The sequence below is a fragment of the Passer domesticus genome, chromosome 7 (assembly GCF_036417665.1).
Source record: "Passer domesticus isolate bPasDom1 chromosome 7, bPasDom1.hap1, whole genome shotgun sequence".
Lineage (NCBI taxonomy): Eukaryota > Metazoa > Chordata > Aves > Passeriformes > Passeridae > Passer > Passer domesticus.
The window spans coordinates 60021329-60039453 of NC_087480.1; the positions used below are offsets into that span (position 1 = coordinate 60021329).

Here is an 18125-nt window from a genome sequence, read left to right on the forward strand (position 1 = left end):
TAACATCCATGACATCTTCTATTTTCACAGCTTCATTATCGGCTTCGGGGTTGGAAAAACAAAAAGCAGACAAGTCACAGGATGATCTTAGGCAGGAGATTTTGCTTGATTCAAACATCAATTTTCCATCCGCTTCCTGTCTGTTTTTCAAAGTATTTCAGGGAACAAAACTGATGAGCACAAAGAGCATTCAGTGAGAGAGGGAGCAAAGGGAGACAGAACAAGTATCAGGCAAGGGAATGGAGCTGACAGAGTGTTCCTGTCTCTTTGAACCCACAAGGAAAATGCATGGCAGGAAGGATTCCAAAACCACATCTTTCTTGCGTGAAGGGAAGAATTAACGTTAAGCACAAAGTATTCCTTGTGGTTTATTCTCATTATGTGACATGTCAGGTTATGCTGATTTGGGTTAAAAACAGGATTTCTTTACAAAGCTCTCTGTGCACTGGGCTTAATGTGGGTTAAAAAGAGCCTAAACCCCACAAATTGTGCTTTCATAAATCCACTTAGGAATCTCATTCTTGGGAATTCCCTTAAAAATACGGTTTGTGGGTATATTAGTGACAGGTTGAAAGTTTCACCTGAAAAACAAAAAAAAACAAAGCCCAAACTTTTAGAAAAAAAAAATACACTGAAGTTTCTATGGTGTGGGTTTCTCCCTCAGTTAGTGCCAGTTTTCATTAGAACGTGAAGAGAATGCTTAAAATTGGTCAAATAGCATGAAGATTTTGTTGACATGTTTTCTGTCTGTGTGTACATACTTTTCCTGAAAGGAACATCCAGTGAAATCCTGGTTGTCCAAAAGACTTTGGTCAAACAGTTTTGAAAGATAGTGAATTTATTGCACTGAAACACAACTGACCCAAAATAAGAGCCTTTTAAGGGTATACTACTTTAAGTAGTACGAAGAATTCACTCTTTCGACACTCAGTAGCTGTAAAACACACACACACACCAATTTATTTTCAGGATCAAAAAGGTCTTTATTTCACTATGGTTGGTTGCAAGAGAGAAAAGAAAAAAAAATCAAAATAAGCAGAACAATTATTTCTTTTTCTAACCTCAGGGCACCCCAACATCCACCCTCCTTTTTTTGTGATATGTCATCTACAGTTCTATTTTTTACATACCCATATTTCTACTGCTGATCACCACTTGACCAAATTTTGCAACTTGACTAAAATTTAAAGAAATAATTGTTTCAATTAACACAATTTCACGGGCTACACCAGCCTAGGATTTTGGGCTCTTTGGGTTTTAACAGGATGGGAAAAAAGGCAGTTTGTGTGGTTGGGGATATTTAAGTTGATTTCCAAACTGCCACATGGACAGACCCCCAGGTGTAATCTATCCATGCTAAAGCTCTTATAAATTTCAATGGAATAAATATCTGTATATTTACTATGAACAACTCTCTCTGCAGCTCTCTGTAACACTCTAAATGATACAGACACAACATCAGTGCAAATTGCAACAGTCTGCACCTTTCACAGATGATGTAACTCAGTAACAAACTGTCTGCTCCCAGAAACAGAGCAGCCCCAAAGTTCCACCTCTGAGGTAAACTTGTCCACGTGAGGAACTCTCACATTTTATCATCTTTGTTCACCATGCATTTAATATTCCATTCTGATGAGGGGTGATCAGTAAATCCTCAGCAATTCCAGTGGACCACTGGGTCCAGCTGTAAAAACAAGCTGCACCTGTGGATTTGTGCCACTCCCTGCCAGAGTGAGGGATTTTAGGGATAGGTCTGCATTTTCCTGAAGGTTGCATTGGTGATGCTGAGCCGGGTCAGCCTGGCCCCGTAATAATCGATGATGTAACTGGAGCCGTCGGAGGGGCCAACGATCTGCAACAGGAAAAAAGAACCAAGACTTTTCAATGTGAAGTGAAATATATACTTTGTGCTAATGTCTCAATTACTGCTAATTTTCCCATCATAAAATTAGTCATGCTTAATTAGTCAAACAGAAACTAGATTTATTTTGAAGTTATGCTGCAGTTTAACTGTTTTAGCGAGCGCTGTCTCAGAAGGAACATTTCCCCTGGGCTTCTAATCAACCAAATTACACAGCCAGGCACTGGGACTCGGCTAATCCAAGGAGGATTTGAGGCACAAAACCAGCCTAACAAATGAGTGGGCTCCAAACCACTTTTCCTGAACAAAGGAGGGTCGGCAGCAGAGAATTAGGCTGATGACAAGTGTCTTTGAAATACTGAACAGGTAAGGAATGAAGAGGAGGAGGAAAGATCATGGAGTTTTTGTTCTGGAAGTGCTAAATTGATGTGGAGTCACCAGGGAGATCAACAAGGAGAGATGAAAGATACTCTCAACTGGATCTGTTAAGTGCTCTGAGGCAGGATCACCACAAGAGCAGAGAAAGGAGTTTGAGAATGCACACAAAAGACAGATCCAAAGTGCACACTTTTAAAATATTTTCCTACAAACCCACAGAACAACTCCCATACCCACAATGGATTTTGAGTTATCACAGCCGATTTGTAATTCATGCTAAATGGCTGCACTGCTGAATAAAACAATTTGGCAATTTCATGATGTCACAAGATGCCACCCCAGCTGGGGATTTAACCCTCGTGAATCCCTCAGCCACAGCTCTCTGCTGATGAGGGACTTGAAGCTGCAGGAGAGGTGGAAAATGGAAGTGGCAGTGTCTTCTTTCATCAGCATAAAGCACAGGCAAACACAGACCTTGAGGGTTCTGGGAGCAGCAGGACATCCCACGCTGAGTCCAACACTCTGCCTCACATGAAGAGGTTCTGACCACCTGAATTTATGGTGCTATGGCTTCCAAGCTATTCATTGTCAGTATTTAGAGATGGCTAATCTAAGTTTTAATTCCAACAGCAAATATATTGATATTTTGTGTCTATATTCTACAGCACCAATCTACAAACAGAGCCAAAATAAATGCCTTGATTTTTCAATATCCAGTGGTTCTTAAGGCCAAAATGCTGACAAACTGTTAGTAATCAAATCAAAGCTTTAAAAAACACAGATCTGTATCTTGCTTTGAAAGCCCTGACTTACCTGCATTGAAATAAGAATGAAATCAATTAGGCTCCCAATTCCACAAAACCCTACAGTGCAGAACTTTAACAAACCTAAAAAAGAAAAGTAAAATTTAATGTAGCTTTAAGCAATCCCTGGGATTTCATCACTGGTGGCAATTACATCCAAACTCTCCCCTCACCCCACAAAATGTCTGTGTTTATATATATACATATATACATCTATCCAGAAGCAGACCTAAAGTTGAACTTCTTTAATTATTAGTGAAAAAAACCAAACCACATACTCGTATTTCTACATCCTGAACACACTTTAAAGATTTTAAATATTAACAATTTTTTTAAACATCTAAATATTCTTAAACAAGGAAAGGCAATTGTTGATAATCAGTTTACTGAAATATTCCTTTCACTGAGGCACAGACAAAAAAATCCCAATTTAAGCTGAAAAACTTACTTCTGAATAGAAAGAGACTTTCTACTACCTCATGAGTTGCAGCACATACTGATTTGATTTTCAGAACATGCAATTTTGGAAAACAATCCTTTGTATAATTTTTCTATTTTTGCTGAAATATGAATTTCTTTTGAATATATATTAAAAATATATAAAAACTTTTTAACTGGTATTCAAAAACATTTGGTTTTATACGAATAAATGAAAGATTAATAGAAAATATGTGGGAATAGAAACCAACAGATGAATGTTTTATTGGAAGTTGTCCTGCAAGGCAGACTTCATTTGGAAAATGCCTTCAGAAAAAAGAGGCTGCCTTAATTTTATTTATTTTTCATATTGATAGTTTCCTGTACAATGAATGTAATCCAGAGAGAACTATATATTTATGAGTATTATTCCAGGGGAAGATCTGGATTAATCCCCTCTCTCCAAAGCAGCAGTGTGTCCCACAAAGCAGCTCCTCTCCCCCAGGGTGTTCATGGGGCTGCACAGGGGGCAGAGGAGGGGAGGAGCTGCATCCCCTGCAGGAAGAGCATCCCAGAGCCTGGATTTGTCTGCCATGGAAGAGAAGTCCACGTGCATCCTCCCCTGTGAGGCCTGGCACAGGTGCCCAGAGAAGCTGTGGCTGGATCCCTGGAAGGGTCCAGGTTGGATGGAGCTCTGCACAAGCTGATCCAGGGAAGGTGTCCCTGTCCCTGGAACGTGCCAGCTGGGATTTCAGGAACCCAGCAGATTTCTTACCACTGCTGCAGCTCCACTCTACTTAAGGAATGGATGGAGGAGAACTGTTTCTGAACCTGGCATTTATTTCTGGAGTGCAGGGTAAAGTTGCCTTTTTTTCTTCCTCCTCACTTCCCTCCCTACAAGCAGATCACACTGAGAAAATAAACTGCTCTAAAGCAGAGAGGGAAAAAAATAGTGTTGTTCTACAGTAATAACTCCTGGTTTGGTTCACAGTGTGTGGGAGAGGAAGAGGTTGCCTTCCTGATTTCTTTATACTCAATAGCTTGTTTGTATTTGTGTGCTCTTTAAACAAAAGAGAAGGGAAAAAAATAAACCAAAGAGCATTTACAGTCTTCGTTACACTTGCAAGAAAGATTTCAATGCCATTAACCTTTCTTAACCACTTTTTGCTGAGGCACAGATGACCTAAGAAATCCCTAATCACCCACTGTAAAGGAATCCATTGGGTTGATCTTTATTCTTTTCTGCTCTTACCTATTTGCTTTTCAAAAGACTGAAAACCTGGCTTTGGAAGAGTTTAATTTTAAATATTAACTCTGGCTACTGGCTACAGTATAATCCAGTAGGGTTAAAGCATTAGCCATAAAGAACTCCTACAAAAGAATTAAGGATTTATTAATCTATATTAACACAATATATTAAAAATAATAACTGCAAATTATTTTTCCAAATCCAACGGTACAAATAAATAATGCACCTTATTGACTGCTTTAAAAAATGTATCTTTTCATTTACACAGACGGACAAAGTGCTAATTATAGAATCCCAGGAATAAAAAGACATGAGTGTTAATCAAGATTATAAAAAAGGACAGATAATGTCATTAAAAAGAGTTGGCATTTAATGGGCAGAAACTCAAAATTTCTGGCTGAAGTGACAGCAACATATACAGCTTTTTCCACATCATTGCTCCATCCTATCTATACTTAAATTCACTCCCTTTGTCCAGCTCAGAAACAAGGCCAGTGAGGGCAGTTCTGTCATAATAAGGTATTTCCATTACTTAAAAGCCAGTGGCACCATCATCCTGGGAATGAGGTCCTAAAAACCAGAGAGAGGTTTTACTAGAAATCCCAGCTTCTGCAGAATTGTTATTAATACCATGAGTTATCTTGAAGGTGTGCATTTGCCAGAATAAATTCCATCTCCCAAAACACCAGGTTTACTGTAAAATCTGTCCACTTTTTTCCTGGTGAAGTCAAGTCTCATTTAAGGGTGGCAAAGCCACTTCTGCTCCAGTGCCTCACAAAAATGCTGTGATAAAACATCAATACAAAGCAAAACTTTGAGTAGCAATAACCACAATTGCTTATTAGGATTTTATCTGCTGGACACTACATCTCCATTTGTCACCACTCCAACAGAAGAGCAGGCTGAGGATAATGCAGCACTTTGTCTCACTTGACCATGAAGTAAGGATTCTAGTTTTAAATATTAAAACTGTGACTGTCAGCCTTCATTGTTCAAAATATGAGTATACACATACAAGTTAGTCATAAGAATGAGACTTACCTCAAAGAAAAAAAATAAGGAATAAACTTACCTAATGCAGGATATCCTAGATAAAATCTATCTGCTCCCAACCATCCAAGAAATAAGGACAGAGCCACTGCTACTTTGTAGGAGTATCCATTTCTGCCAAAAGAAACAAGCAATGTAGATAATGACTGCAAAATATATCCACTCATACTTTTGACTGTTAAAGTAGTGACTCATTTTCCTGCTGCTCTGGTTAAAAAAAAAAAAAAAACCAAAAACAACAGACTTGTTATTTATCTTCAATTAACAGCCATGGAATTGATAATGTTAAGCTTTCAAACTGGGAAAGCATCCTCCATAAAGGAACCTCAGCTGCTGCAACTCAACTGTACTCTTGCAGAATACAGATTATTCTGAAACTAAATGATGATTTCTTGTCAAGACATAATTCAGTTGCTGATCCGTCCCCAGCCTCACAGAGCAGCTCCTAACAGTTCAGCCCCACTGAGACAAGCCCAGGAAGGCAGGAGGTGTGTGAATCCTGTCTGCAGGCATTAGTCTCACACGCAGCCAAATGGAGAGGAACAGGACAGGCAGGTGAGATGTCAACAGAGACAGTAATTGCCACGAGATCTGAAGGAGAAATGAACCATGGCCACCGGCTGAAGAAGCTGCAGGAAGGATTCAACAAAAAGAGTAAGTCTTGGATTCACTCATTACACTGTAAATGGCACAAAGTCACAATGAAAAGAACTGTTGACAGCACAAAGATGCACGGGGGGCAGAGAGGCACTCTCAAGTTAAGCTTCCCATGGTTAGTCATACAAAATAAACAGATAGAACAGACTTTTTCAGACTTATCCTAATTGGAACCATTCTTGCCAACAGCTGGAGCGATGCAGCCACCAAACCACCTGTTAGGGCAGTCCCTGCTGGAGAACCTTGCACTAATAAGGGAGCTAAAAACACATCACACTCAGTGCTGGAACTGCTGCCTCGGTGAACAGAGAGCTCCTGAGCAGCAAACGCAAATGTAATTAGAACTGAAAAATATTCAGTAATTCACTGTTTTGATACGTGCACCACTACGTGCCAGCAATTATTTAATAGGCCCAAATTAAACTCTTGGTTGACAGTTGAGTAAAACAGTCTCAAAAAGACAGTAGCTGACAAAAGTCCAAGCACTTTTATTAAGCATTTTCAATGCCAAGTAGAGACATACCTTTTTTGCTTATTATCTAAATTTGCTGACTTTAAAACCTAATGGCAACATTAAGTGATTAAACCATGACTTTTACCTCAGTATTTGTTACTTGGTGTTTATTAGCAACCCAGAACACACAGGGCATTCCTGGAACCTAATGTAACGTAAATTATCATCTTTAGAACTGTCTTGTTTCCACTGTAAAGAACACTAATGGGTTTATTTAAAACTTGAGGTAAACTGTTGGAAATTGTTTATCAACTACAAAGTGTCAACAGCCCTCCAAGGACACTAAAGCATAAAAAGAGTTGTTACATAAAAAATGGGAACACGGTTTAATTTTGCTCCTGATCACAGCTAGTAATAAACTGAGCCCTTGCCTGTGCACTGAGATGCTTCTGAAAGCACAACAGTTTCTGCAACCTCATCAACATCAAACTGACGGGCAGAAGAAATCCAGTATGAAGGGGAAGCATGAGAGCACTGTAACAAACAAGGCTGCATCCACTCTGGTGTTTCCTTTGCCTTACTCCTTCAGCCAAAAACACGCACAAAGAGTAAACCAGTGAGTAGGAAAATGACACATCCTGGGCATCTGAAGGAATTTCTACAATTGGGTAAAAAGATGCAATTTCTTGTCAGTTCCTCTTTTGATTTTCTCTTGCTTCTCAGCCTCATCCAACCTTTATTTTTTCTGCATGCATTTCTTCCAGCTGCCATGTTAAGAACTTTTCCTCCCAGCTCTTCCACAGCAGTTGACAAGAGCAGGTGCTGCTGTAGGTTCCTCTTTCAGGATCTCTTGGCCCTGATCAAAGACCTGTCCACTCAGAACTCTGTGAATTTCACAAAGAATCATCCCGTGGCCTCCTTCCCTGGAATGGCAACACTTGAACAACGGACATTTCAACTCTGCAGCAGCAGGGCCTGCACATATTAAGTAAAATATATGATAATGCCAACCTGGGGGATTCTAGAATTTGGCCAAAAAATAAGATCTTCCTCCAAAACATCAGATTAAAGCCAAACCTAAGCAATCTTGACTCCCAGTACTTCTTTGTTGGAACAACCTTACAAGCTTTTCCTTGAATTATTACTAGGGTACCTAAACTTTTAACACATCCACTCACACAAACATGGAACATCTCCTGGTCTTGCTCTAAAATTACTGGACCCCACAACTTAGACAAAACTAAATTACAGTTTTGGCTAAGGACAACTTGCTGATGAGTCCTTCACAAAAGCTGGGGATAGAGATTCACCTGCTGTCCCTGTGCTGGGACATGCCATGGGAAGATGCCTTCTCAAACTAATTTTCTGGCTAAATGATGTGCAGTTATTTCTACAGTTACAGTTCCTACCAAAACTCTGTACAATGCTGAAAAATCTCCAAAAGCCAGTAGAAAAGGCAGGGCAATTGTTGTAATAGTAAGCTGGAGATTCCTGCTTAAAACAATATTTCTAACACTTAGGTAACATTCAAAGTGTCTCATAAAAGGTCTGTCAGTGACTAGACCACTTTTTAAATAAGTGTACAGATGAAGGATGGTGACATTAATCTTGCTGCCATTTTTTACTGGTTTTAGGACATTATGAAGGACATTCTTGTATAACTCTATCTATGTTCACAGTTGTATTTTATTGGAATTTTCAGTCCAAAAGGGGTTCTCTTCTCTTTCTGACATACCAGCAGTTGTGGGACTGGAAAAGTCACAACAAGTTCTATTGGCAGTGTAACCATTGATTATTCATTATAAATAACAGTCATGATAAGTAACAAATACTGTAAGAAGGAAGATATTTCTCTGCCTACAGACCTGGATTTTAATAAATAAACATAAAGAAAAGCTACCTTTAAAAAGTGTTTCTAGAAAATATACTAAACCAAAAATATAAGCACGCAAAAAACCTCCAAGCATAGGAATTACCATTTAATCTAAAGAGGAGGCAATTTCACTAAACTAGTATAGCTCATCTTCTCCTCAGCCCCCATCACAGATGGGACTGAAACACAATTGTTTCTGGACAAAAATGTGACTGACATCTACTTTGCTGGCATTTAAATCTGATTAGATGTAATAATATGTTTTCTTCAGTTTGCTGAGCTTTGACTGCTGAGAAGACTAAATACAGAGAAAATATTTATGAAACTAAGAGGCAGAGCTGTACTTCTGAGTTAGGCAAATTACTGAGCAGCAAGTAGCACATCAGAGTTATCTGCCCACTAGAGTGATAGGGAGATATCCAGTATTACTGGAGTTTTAATTCCCAAAGATTCCAGTAGAACAAAAGAGAATGGTTCCAGCATGAATCCCAGAAAAAGAGGAAACAAATGGTAGTGACAGGTGCTGGCTGATCATTAGCACTGGCCAGTTGGAATGTTTATTGGTATCCAGAGCTCTCCATCACTCACAATGTGCTTTACAAAAAGAAGGTCCATCATTCATGTACCAGAAACAGGCTCTTAAAAGACACGGTGGAATGGATTAAAGACAAAAGTTGTTTCAAAATAGACAACAGTTTCTGGTATAGATTTTGGGGAGAACTGCAGAGATCCTGAAGCTCCCCTAAAATTCATGCATCACAGAACTTCAGCTGCAGCTACAGGCACACTTTAAACTGGCATGAAGCAGTGAGCAGCACAGCCCTGTCCAGCCCTCCTTTGTCCTCTCTGTTTTATCCTTGAGTCACCCTCATCCCTGCGCTGGCAGGAGCACTCAAAGCCACTGTACTGTGACTCGAACTGGGGAACTGATCCAAGGCAGCTCAGACCCAGGGCAGCTCCCTGGTGTCCCGGGGTCTGTCAGGGAAGGGGATGGAGGGTGTCCCCACCAGCTCCTTCCAGCAACTGTGCTGACTTTAAGCACACGTGAAACGTGGCCTCAGCATTTGGAGCAAAATTTTGCCAAGCTGAAGTAAGAAGTAAAGCAAAGGTAAAAGAATAAAGTAAAGCAAAGACACAGACATAACTAAACAACACAGAAAATGTACAGGCTGTAGACAGATTTCCCTATGAAAATGCACATTCCCTGTGCACATTTAGAGCATCCCGGTCTAGAGGAAGGTGTCCCAGACCATGGCAGGGGGATGGAATGAGATGAGCCTTAAGGTCCCTCCCAACCCAACCCTTGCCATGACCCTGTGTTGCATCCTTGTAGTGTTTATTAGAGGATTAACTACTGGGCAAAATGTGCATGGTTCTGTCTCACTTGTATTTTCCTTCTGCCAACACATGATACAATTTTGGACAAACTTCAGTTTTTCAGAACCAAAGAGTACTCACACATTGCGACACTCAATGGGCTTGTAAAATCCAACTTCATGTCCCGTAAAGACTTTCTCTATGCCAAGGTGATCTTTGCAAGTAATATTTGGTGCTGGCAGGCATTGAACTGAGGACAAAAAATGATTTGATATTAAGCAGTAACTAACACTCAGAGCAGTTTTCTGGCTACACACAAGTGAAACAAATTAAGTTCTACTGTGCAACAGTCTTGATACAAAGCACAGTTCACACACAATTACTTGTTTAAAGTATTTTTTTAATCCAGTCCTACCACTAACTTGTAGTTTTTCTTTGCTATGTTTTAAGCAAAATATACAAACGTAATTGCTGCCCCAATTCTGTGGTAATTTCCACTCTGGCTTCAATATGAGTCAATGAGAAATCTGAAGCTGACATACAGAAAACATTTTCATCATGAGGACAGTCAAATGCTGGAACCAGTTGCCCGGAGAAGTCATGCCACCACCATCCCTGGAGGTTTTCAAGGTCTGACTGCACAAAGCCCTGAGCAACCTGGCTGGACTTCAGTGCCAACACTGCTTGGAGCAGGAGGCTGGACTATGCAACTTCCTGAAGGCTCTTTCTACCCAAATTATTCCATTTTTCTTGAATCTTAGGGGAATCAAAGTGGAAATAACAGCAGAAAGTCACACCTGCTAAAGTTTGCAATATATTACCAGAATATTAGTTACTCTCCAATGCTGCAGTCTGTTGTTTTAAATGAAAAAAAAATCTGGTTTTACCCACTTTTTCTCAGCTTTCAGTACTTGTGAGTCCTGTTGCTTAATTCCAACAAACTGCAAGCCAGGTTTAACATTCCTTCCAGATTTCCCAGTAATGCACACAGGCAAGAGATTTTTATTTTTTTTAATGCCTATCCATATTGCATAGGGCCAAAAAATAATAAAAAAAAAAATTTAGTTATGTGTGGACTTAACTGCTATAAAATCTTACATGGATTTTATACCCCATCCCTGGAAGTGTCCAGGGCCAGGTTAAACAGGGCTTGGAGCAGCCTGGGATAGTGGAAGCTGTCCCTGCCCATGGCAGAGGGTGGAATGAGATGATCTTTAAAGTCCCTTCCAACCCAAACCATTCCTGATGCCACTGATCAATGTGCCTAATCTAAGGCAATTACAAAAATAAACAGTATTTCTTGTAAAGTAAATTAAGCAAAGAAGTTTTTTTCCTTTATAAGAAGAAACCCAGCACAGTTAAATTATATTGATACAGGAAAGGCCACAGTTTTCTTCTCAGTGTCACTCCAAAGACTCCAAAACTTCCACTCAATGACATCACTTTGGTGCTTTGAATTAAACCCCTGTTTGTCTGAGTGAGGGGTCACAGAAGTGATCAGAAATTGTAATGCTTCGAGTATGATCCAGGAATTAACTTTTTATTACTTAGGTAATACTGAAAATAAGCAACTCAAATACTGTGAGGACAATCTAAACACTGGGGTGTGTGTGTAAAAATGCTACACAAAGAAACAGTGTTAATTAATTCAGCAACTTGTTCTACTCTGAAGCTTATCTCCTGCTCAAAAGCGCAGTGTATTAAATACAATCTCATGGTAATTAGTTAAACAACTGATAATCTTGAGTTATGATCAATCTCAAACTGTGCAGTATTTTTTCTGGTCTCTGATTGCCCATTTTTAGTCAGGGACACAATGTTAAAATGATGGAAAGAACTGGAAAAAACTTTATTTAAAGGATCTATTGTGCAAAGTATTTACATCCAGTGTCTGAAATGATTTGGAAAACCTTCACTATTCCAGAAGAAAGTCATTCAGCAGTTACAGGAAGCAAAACATGAACACACATGAATTGTGTGGACTCCCCATCCCTGGCAGTGTCCCAGGCCAGGTTGGACAGGGCTTGGAGCAGCCTGGGATAGTGGAAGTTGTCCCTGCCCATGGCAGGCGTGGCACTGGGTGAGGTTCAAGGTCCCTTCCAACCCAAACTCTTCTGTAATTCCATGATTTTAAATCAGGGGTGCACATAAAGAGAACTTGCTGTGCTATCAAACACAGACCATTTATTTCAAGGCCTGGGAACATCAAAGAAGTTAAGCACAGGTAGGAAAATAAATAATCAAGTTATGAATTTTTCTGTTGTGCTCTGAAGTATGTCAGAACTGAACATCAAATAAATGTGCTTTCAAAAGAGAGCCTCCCAAAACCTGGAGATGATGGAAGGCACTATGTTGCCTTAAGGAAAAAAAAAAAAAACCCCAACCTAAAAATTAGAAGATTTTGAAGGCTGTTCTGCCACATGTCAATTCTTTTAATAATTATATGCAAAATCAGTATGACAGGAGTGGTTTGTTTTAATCACAGTGGTGCAGGACAGAGCCTAAAGGGTGTAACACACATTGAATAGATTTACCAGAAACCTCACTTACAAAAGTACCAATCACAGACAGGGCATTTATTCCTGTTTAGTAAAGCACCCAATCCACACAAGTGTTTTGGGCTTTCAGACTAATGATATTACTAATCCCATCTTTTATAAAGCTCATCAAGTAGATACACAAATGGGCAAATTGAACACTTCCTCAGAAAAAAAATACAGTTAATCAATATATAAGTTAGAAATCCTTACCATATGCTGTGTGATTTGTGCAATTCATTGGTTCTTGTGTGCTATTGTCTATTTTAGGCTCATCACACATATATGTTCAGGTAATTGAGGAAAACAGTTCTCATATCAAACACTACAACAGGTTTAACAGTAATTTATTCCACCCTCTTTAAACCCCCAGGATTTAAGATGCACCTTGATGTTGGTGCCTACCCATCCCCCAAAAGAGGAGCAGCACATTACCATGCAGCAAATCTGCTAATCCAATTTAATACACCAATATATCGCATAAGCCCCACGTTTAATTAGTGCTGCAGTCAGCACTACCTAAAGGAACTACAATATTTACCAGTCACAGCCTCTGTACTTGGAGGCAACAAGGTAGCACACTCCTCATCTGTTCTTGTTCCCTCATTTAAATACCACAGTGCCTTGAAATTGAGGCATTTGGTTGAGGAAATTTAATATACGGGAACACACAAAATTCAACGAACGCGTAAAAATGAGCATCTGAAAGCGCCAGGAATTTGGTACAGGAACAAACTGAGAGGGAACTGACTTCCAGAGGTCTCAACTCCCACAGCCAAGTAAAGCAGGAGATGAAGCAAGCTTTTCCAAGATTTGCTTTCCTGACACTTTTGATCATCAAAAACTGTCAGCTGCCATCAACCAACATGTTCTGGGGAGGGCAAGAGGTGCCTCGGAGAGCCAGGAGCCTCACACCTCCTGCTCCTCTGAGCTGTGCAGGGCACAGAGACACATTATTTCCTGAAAAAAATGGCAAAGTCTCCACGTCTCGCTCCTGCACACAATAAATAAGGCAGAGTGGTGGCAGAGCGGGCTCTCTCATCCCATGGCAATCTCTTTGAAGGACACCCCAAGCATGCACTGGGGCACACGCCAGAAATCACAAAATTAATTAGGTTGGAAAAGCCCTCTGAGACCATCGAGTCCAACCTGTGACTGATGCCCTCCGTGTCACCCAGATCAGGGCACTGAGTGCCACAGCCAGTCCTTCCTTGGACACCTCCAGGGATCCCTGGGCAGCCCCTTCCAATGCCTAATCAGCTTTTTTGGGAAGGAATTCCCCCTGATGTCCAACCTGAACAATCCCCTGGCGCAGCTTGAGGCCGTGTCCTCAATTCCCACACCCTGAGGAGCCCTGTCCCGCTCCTGCCAGCCCAGACCCCCTCGGGGCTCCCAACCTGAGTCTTTCCCCGATCCCCCCGCCCTGCCCGGCACCTCACGCTCCCCACCGCCCCTTCCCCTCCCCACAAGCGCAGCCTCCCCTCACACCGGGCCCACCGCCACAACAACCGCCCCCCATCCGACCCCGGCCCCGCTCAGGATATTGCCCCAGCCGCAGCTCCTCGCACTTGAGCGGCGGCTCGGAGCCCGCTGCTCCCTCCAGGGCTGCGAACCAGAAGAGAAGCAGGAGCAGCGCCTCAGCCGCGCCGCTCCGGGCGGCCATGACGGGACCGCCGCCGCCGTCAGCTGACCCGGGGAGGAGCGGAGCGGCCCCGCCGCGGGGAGCGCCCGCGCTGGCTGCGGGGAGGAACGGAGGGGAATCCCGAGGCGTTCGTGGCTTGCTGAGGGTACGGGTTAGGCTTTTCGGAGGGCTTAAAGGGTTTTTTTGAGTGGTTGGGGGTGACCTTATTAAACATGGCGGGCGAGGCCGCGCTGAGGGCAGAGCGCGCCCTCACTCAAGATGGCGTTCGCAGGGCCCGGCGCTGGGACGGGCGGGGCGGCGCCCCGAGTAAAGATGGCGGCGCCCGCCCGCCGCCGGCACCGGCCTGCGCTTGCCCGCGCTTAAAATGTTCGGTGTGAGGGCCCGCGCCCCAGCGGTGTGGGGATGGATGGTGGGGACCCCTGAGGTGGCTCCCGCAGCGGGGCTGGGGCCGCTGTAGGTGCTGGCACCGCGGGCAGGACTCGCCCTGAACCAAGCGGCGGGGCCGGGTGAGGTGAACCCTCCCCGCTCTTCCAAACACCCACGGTATAGCATTGGCCCACCCGGCGACATCGCACCTCCGGGTGTCCCCGCTGGTGTCTAGAGTTTGCTGGGGACTTGAAAAATGTGTTGAAAAAGGCCAGCAGAAGTTAAAGGTGTGACCTGCCGAACCCAGACTGGTGCATCCCGTGTCATCCAGGTGGGCCTGGTGTGCTGACGCTGCGTCCAGCACACCCACAGCAGTCGGATTAAAGAAACAATTTGAAAATCTTACCCTATTTTCACATAAAAACTGCATTGTTAAAAATGCTCTTTATTTCAATTTTTAAATGGATTCCGAATTCCTGGAGCAGGCAAGCTTTTCATCAGCATTTGCTCTTCACAAGGTATTTTGTGACAATTACAAACCTTTCCCTATTCTCACTAACATGACAGTTATTTATTGTTTTTCTGTTGTGGTTATTTGAGGTTTCTCTGGTGTTTGAAGGCATCAGTTTTCCACTTATGAACTGCTAAGGGATCCTGCAGTGTTTACAGGACATGGAGAAGTCCTTTGCATTAAACACATCCAGGAAAAGCAACACTACTGTCCCAAGTTTACATCTGCTCAAGAAGCGTTTCCTGAAAAACAAGTAGGTACCTAAAAACTAGAAAAGCAAACCTAAAAAGCTGGAAAAGCAACTCTGAAATAGTACTGAGGAGAACATCATCACTACCCATCTTTTCTGGAAGCCTTTTGCGTTTCCTGGGCATTTTTTTGATGCATGGTGACTTGTCTGGAGCCTGTCAGTACCAAAGAGGGCACCAGATATTCCAAGAATCCCTGGAAACGTGGATTTAAAACGTGTGGGTGGCTGACAAAGAGCTCAGCCAGCGACGTGAAATATTGCCATCTAACAGCTTTTGGGGGAGATTTTGCATAAACTGAATTGGCAGCCTGGAGTTCAGCGGGCAAAGCATGCAAATGAAAATTGATACTCCTCTCGGCGGCTGGAAGCGAAGGGGCAGGGCCGGAGCGCGCTCCGGGATGAACTCAGCCCTCGGAGATGGAGACGGAGGTGCACTGATGGGAAAAGTGCCCGGCTCTCCTGTCTGCGGCGCGTCCCTGGCGTGGATAAATACACCACTCGCTGTTCATCACTGTCAGGAAAATTGTCACTTCTCACGAGCGCCACATTAATTAGAAGTGAGAGTTGGGGCCGGGGAGCTGAGCGCTCGGAATCCTTGGGAAGGGGGATGGAGTGGTGTGTTCTTAGCGTGTCGTGAGCTCCGGGGCGACTGCTGCCGCTCAGTGAAACCAAACGGGTGCCAGAACGAGGGGAAATCAATCTGAACTCGTGAGACATTGATTTCCAAACCTCTTGTTGCCCCGTTCAACCAACGGGGCCGTGTAAGGTCAGCAGACAGGCTCGTCAAACTGTGTAGCAGAATAAAAATTGTATTTATCGACTTTAATTTGACTGTTTTATGTGTGTATGTACAATTTCAGGAAGTCAGAAAGCAGACTAATGTACAGGTTTCAGAAAACACACGCAGTTCACAAAATTAATTTCAAATAAAATGGTGCCTGCTCACTATTTTGTGCCTAGCAGGAGGAGGATTTTGTTTCTATTGCCATCCTGGGCAACGTTCTGTGTCTTGGAAGACACAGTGACATTGGAAGCCACAGTAACATTGTGTGTTCTGGGGTGCTGTGGGGGAAGCCTTGCAACCCCTTTACTCCATCTGAGTTTTCCTATGTTTTTTTGCCATTCCCTTCTGAGAAGTGGTGGGGGCTGCTGAGGCTGAGCAGAGCATATTGTTATAAAAATATGATTACACCCATAGTATTGTACACACTTCACCCGAGGATCAAAGGGAACACAGCCCTCGCACCAAGCCGGCTCTACGTGCCCCTCTGTAGGGAGCTCAAAACACAGAACCACAGAGTATCACTGACTCTGGACACCGATGTGCTGCAAACAAGTGAAAAACAACCTTTCCTACAATATTCACACGCGCGGCTTGCCTTCCCTGGGCAGCCTGGACTCCACGCGGCACATCCACCCTACGGCGGGCCGGGCCCACCTGGAAACAGACTCAAAAGTTAATTTCGGCGGCGCAAGGCCGGCGCTGCACTTCCCGCGGCGGCCGGAGCCCCGCGGCGCCGGGAGGGGCCGGCCCGGCCGTCCCTCGGGAGGCGGCTCTCCCGCCGCGCCGCCCCGGCTTCCTGCGCCGCAGGTGAGCCGGGATCGCCCCTCGCTTCCCGCTTCCGCCCAGGTGAGCGCCGGCGGCCATCCCGCCGCTGCTGCCGGCAGCCCGAGCTGCCCGCAGCCCGCAGGTACCGCGTCCGCCCCGGGCATGGCACGGGTGGGGTGGGCGAGGCGGGAGGGGGGCACGGAGCGCTGCAGGAGTGGATTCCCCCTCGGACACGGCCGTGTGGATCGGCGGGTGAAATGTGTGCGGAAAACATAAAGGGGAGAGGAACCTGCCGGCCAAGAGGATGGAGGTGGGCTCTGCCTGCTGGTGCCAAGCGATAGAACAAGAGGCAGTGGGTAGAAACTGATGCCCAGGAAGTTCCGCCTGGATATGAGGATGAACTTCTTCCCTGTGCGGGTGACAGAGCACTGGAATTGACTGTGCAGAGAGGATGTGGAGTTTCCCTCACTGGGGGCATTCCACAACCATCTTGATTCAATCCACTCAGAGGTGGCCCTGCTTGAGCAGGGAGGTTGGACCTGATGACCCAACTGTGTTTCCTTCCAACCTGACCCATCTTGGAATTCTCAAAGATTTTCCAACCATCTCCTGCTTCCAGAGCCAGACCTGTGAACAGCAGCTTGACCAGTCTAGCCATGGCCAGGGTACCAGCCTGCACTCATCACAGACCCCCCTGTGAAAGCCTTTCTGGCCCCAGGGACCTCGACAAGTCCCTGACATGCCAGTAAAGACAGGGCAGAGCTGAGTGACTCCCGATGGCAGCCAAGGGCTCTCCATGGCACTGGAGTCATCCTGGTGTTGTGTTGTTGTGCAGTTTCCATTGCTAGGAGAGGCTGGCTCAGGGTGAGGAGGGAAGTAACACACCTGTTGCAACACTTCCCATCAGATGCCTGTCAGTCCAGAGATTCTTAGCAGAGCAGGTTTTGACTTTGTTTACGGGTGGTGAATGGGAAAACAGTTCTTCCGCATTCCTGTTTGATTTGTGACCCTTGGAAGTTCAGCGTAGTTCCAGGTCTAACAGCTCTGTTCCCCGTGAAGTGATTTGTTAGTTGTGTACACTGTCATCAAAGTACCTTGGATTTATTGAGAATGACAGTATTTAGATACTGGAAACTAGTTTTCCATGAGAACAGGCTTCTGAGACCATGTTTTTGCTTGGTGGAGAGCAGCAGCTTTGGCATGAGCTGTAG

At 43.8% G+C, this 18125-nt stretch overlaps 2 protein-coding genes and 1 long non-coding RNA gene across 8 annotated transcripts in view; 2 read left to right on the top strand and 1 right to left on the bottom strand.

The window, feature by feature from the left end:
- Nucleotides 1-958: 958 nt before the first annotated feature.
- TM2D1 (TM2 domain containing 1) lies at nucleotides 959-14292 on the bottom strand. The gene is made up of 6 exons (XM_064429064.1): nucleotides 14137-14292; nucleotides 12810-12879; nucleotides 10201-10309; nucleotides 5781-5872; nucleotides 3053-3126; nucleotides 959-1852 (listed from the first exon to the last, which is right to left on the bottom strand). Exons 1-6 carry the CDS (start codon nucleotides 14257-14259, stop codon nucleotides 1742-1744), a joined length of 579 nt encoding a protein of 192 aa, XP_064285134.1. The 5' UTR covers nucleotides 14260-14292; the 3' UTR covers nucleotides 959-1741.
- LOC135305433 (uncharacterized) lies at nucleotides 14215-16191 on the top strand. 2 transcript variants are annotated; one of them, XR_010366614.1, is made up of 2 exons: nucleotides 14215-14383; nucleotides 15205-16191. It is a non-coding gene; the product is annotated as an uncharacterized LOC135305433 (long non-coding RNA). The 2 variants fall into 2 exon arrangements; XR_010366613.1 differs by lacking the exon at nucleotides 14215-14383 and adding an exon at nucleotides 14486-15122.
- A 737-nt stretch (nucleotides 16192-16928) lies between these two features.
- Nucleotides 16929-18125, top strand: part of PATJ (PATJ crumbs cell polarity complex component) — a 137725-nt gene continuing 136528 nt past the window's right edge. For 3 of the 5 annotated variants that reach the window (XM_064429066.1, XM_064429070.1, XM_064429068.1), the window contains exon 1: nucleotides 16929-16995. The gene's annotated coding sequence lies outside the window, so the exon portion shown is untranslated. The other 2 variants (XM_064429069.1, XM_064429067.1) reach the window with 2 other exon arrangements.

Excerpts from the sequence above, each read along its gene's own strand:
- TM2D1 (XM_064429064.1), bottom strand. The coding sequence starts at position 14,259 with ATGGCCGCCCGGAGCGGCGCGGCTGAGGCGCTGCTCCTGCTTCTCTTC. Across the intron at positions 3,127-5,780 it reads TCTAGGATATCCTGCATTAG|GTTTGTTAAAGTTCTGCACT; the intron begins GTAAGTTTATTC and ends TTTCTTTTTTAG. Across the intron at positions 1,853-3,052 it reads TCATTCTTATTTCAATGCAG|ATCGTTGGCCCCTCCGACGG; the intron begins GTAAGTCAGGGC and ends TTCCTGTTGCAG.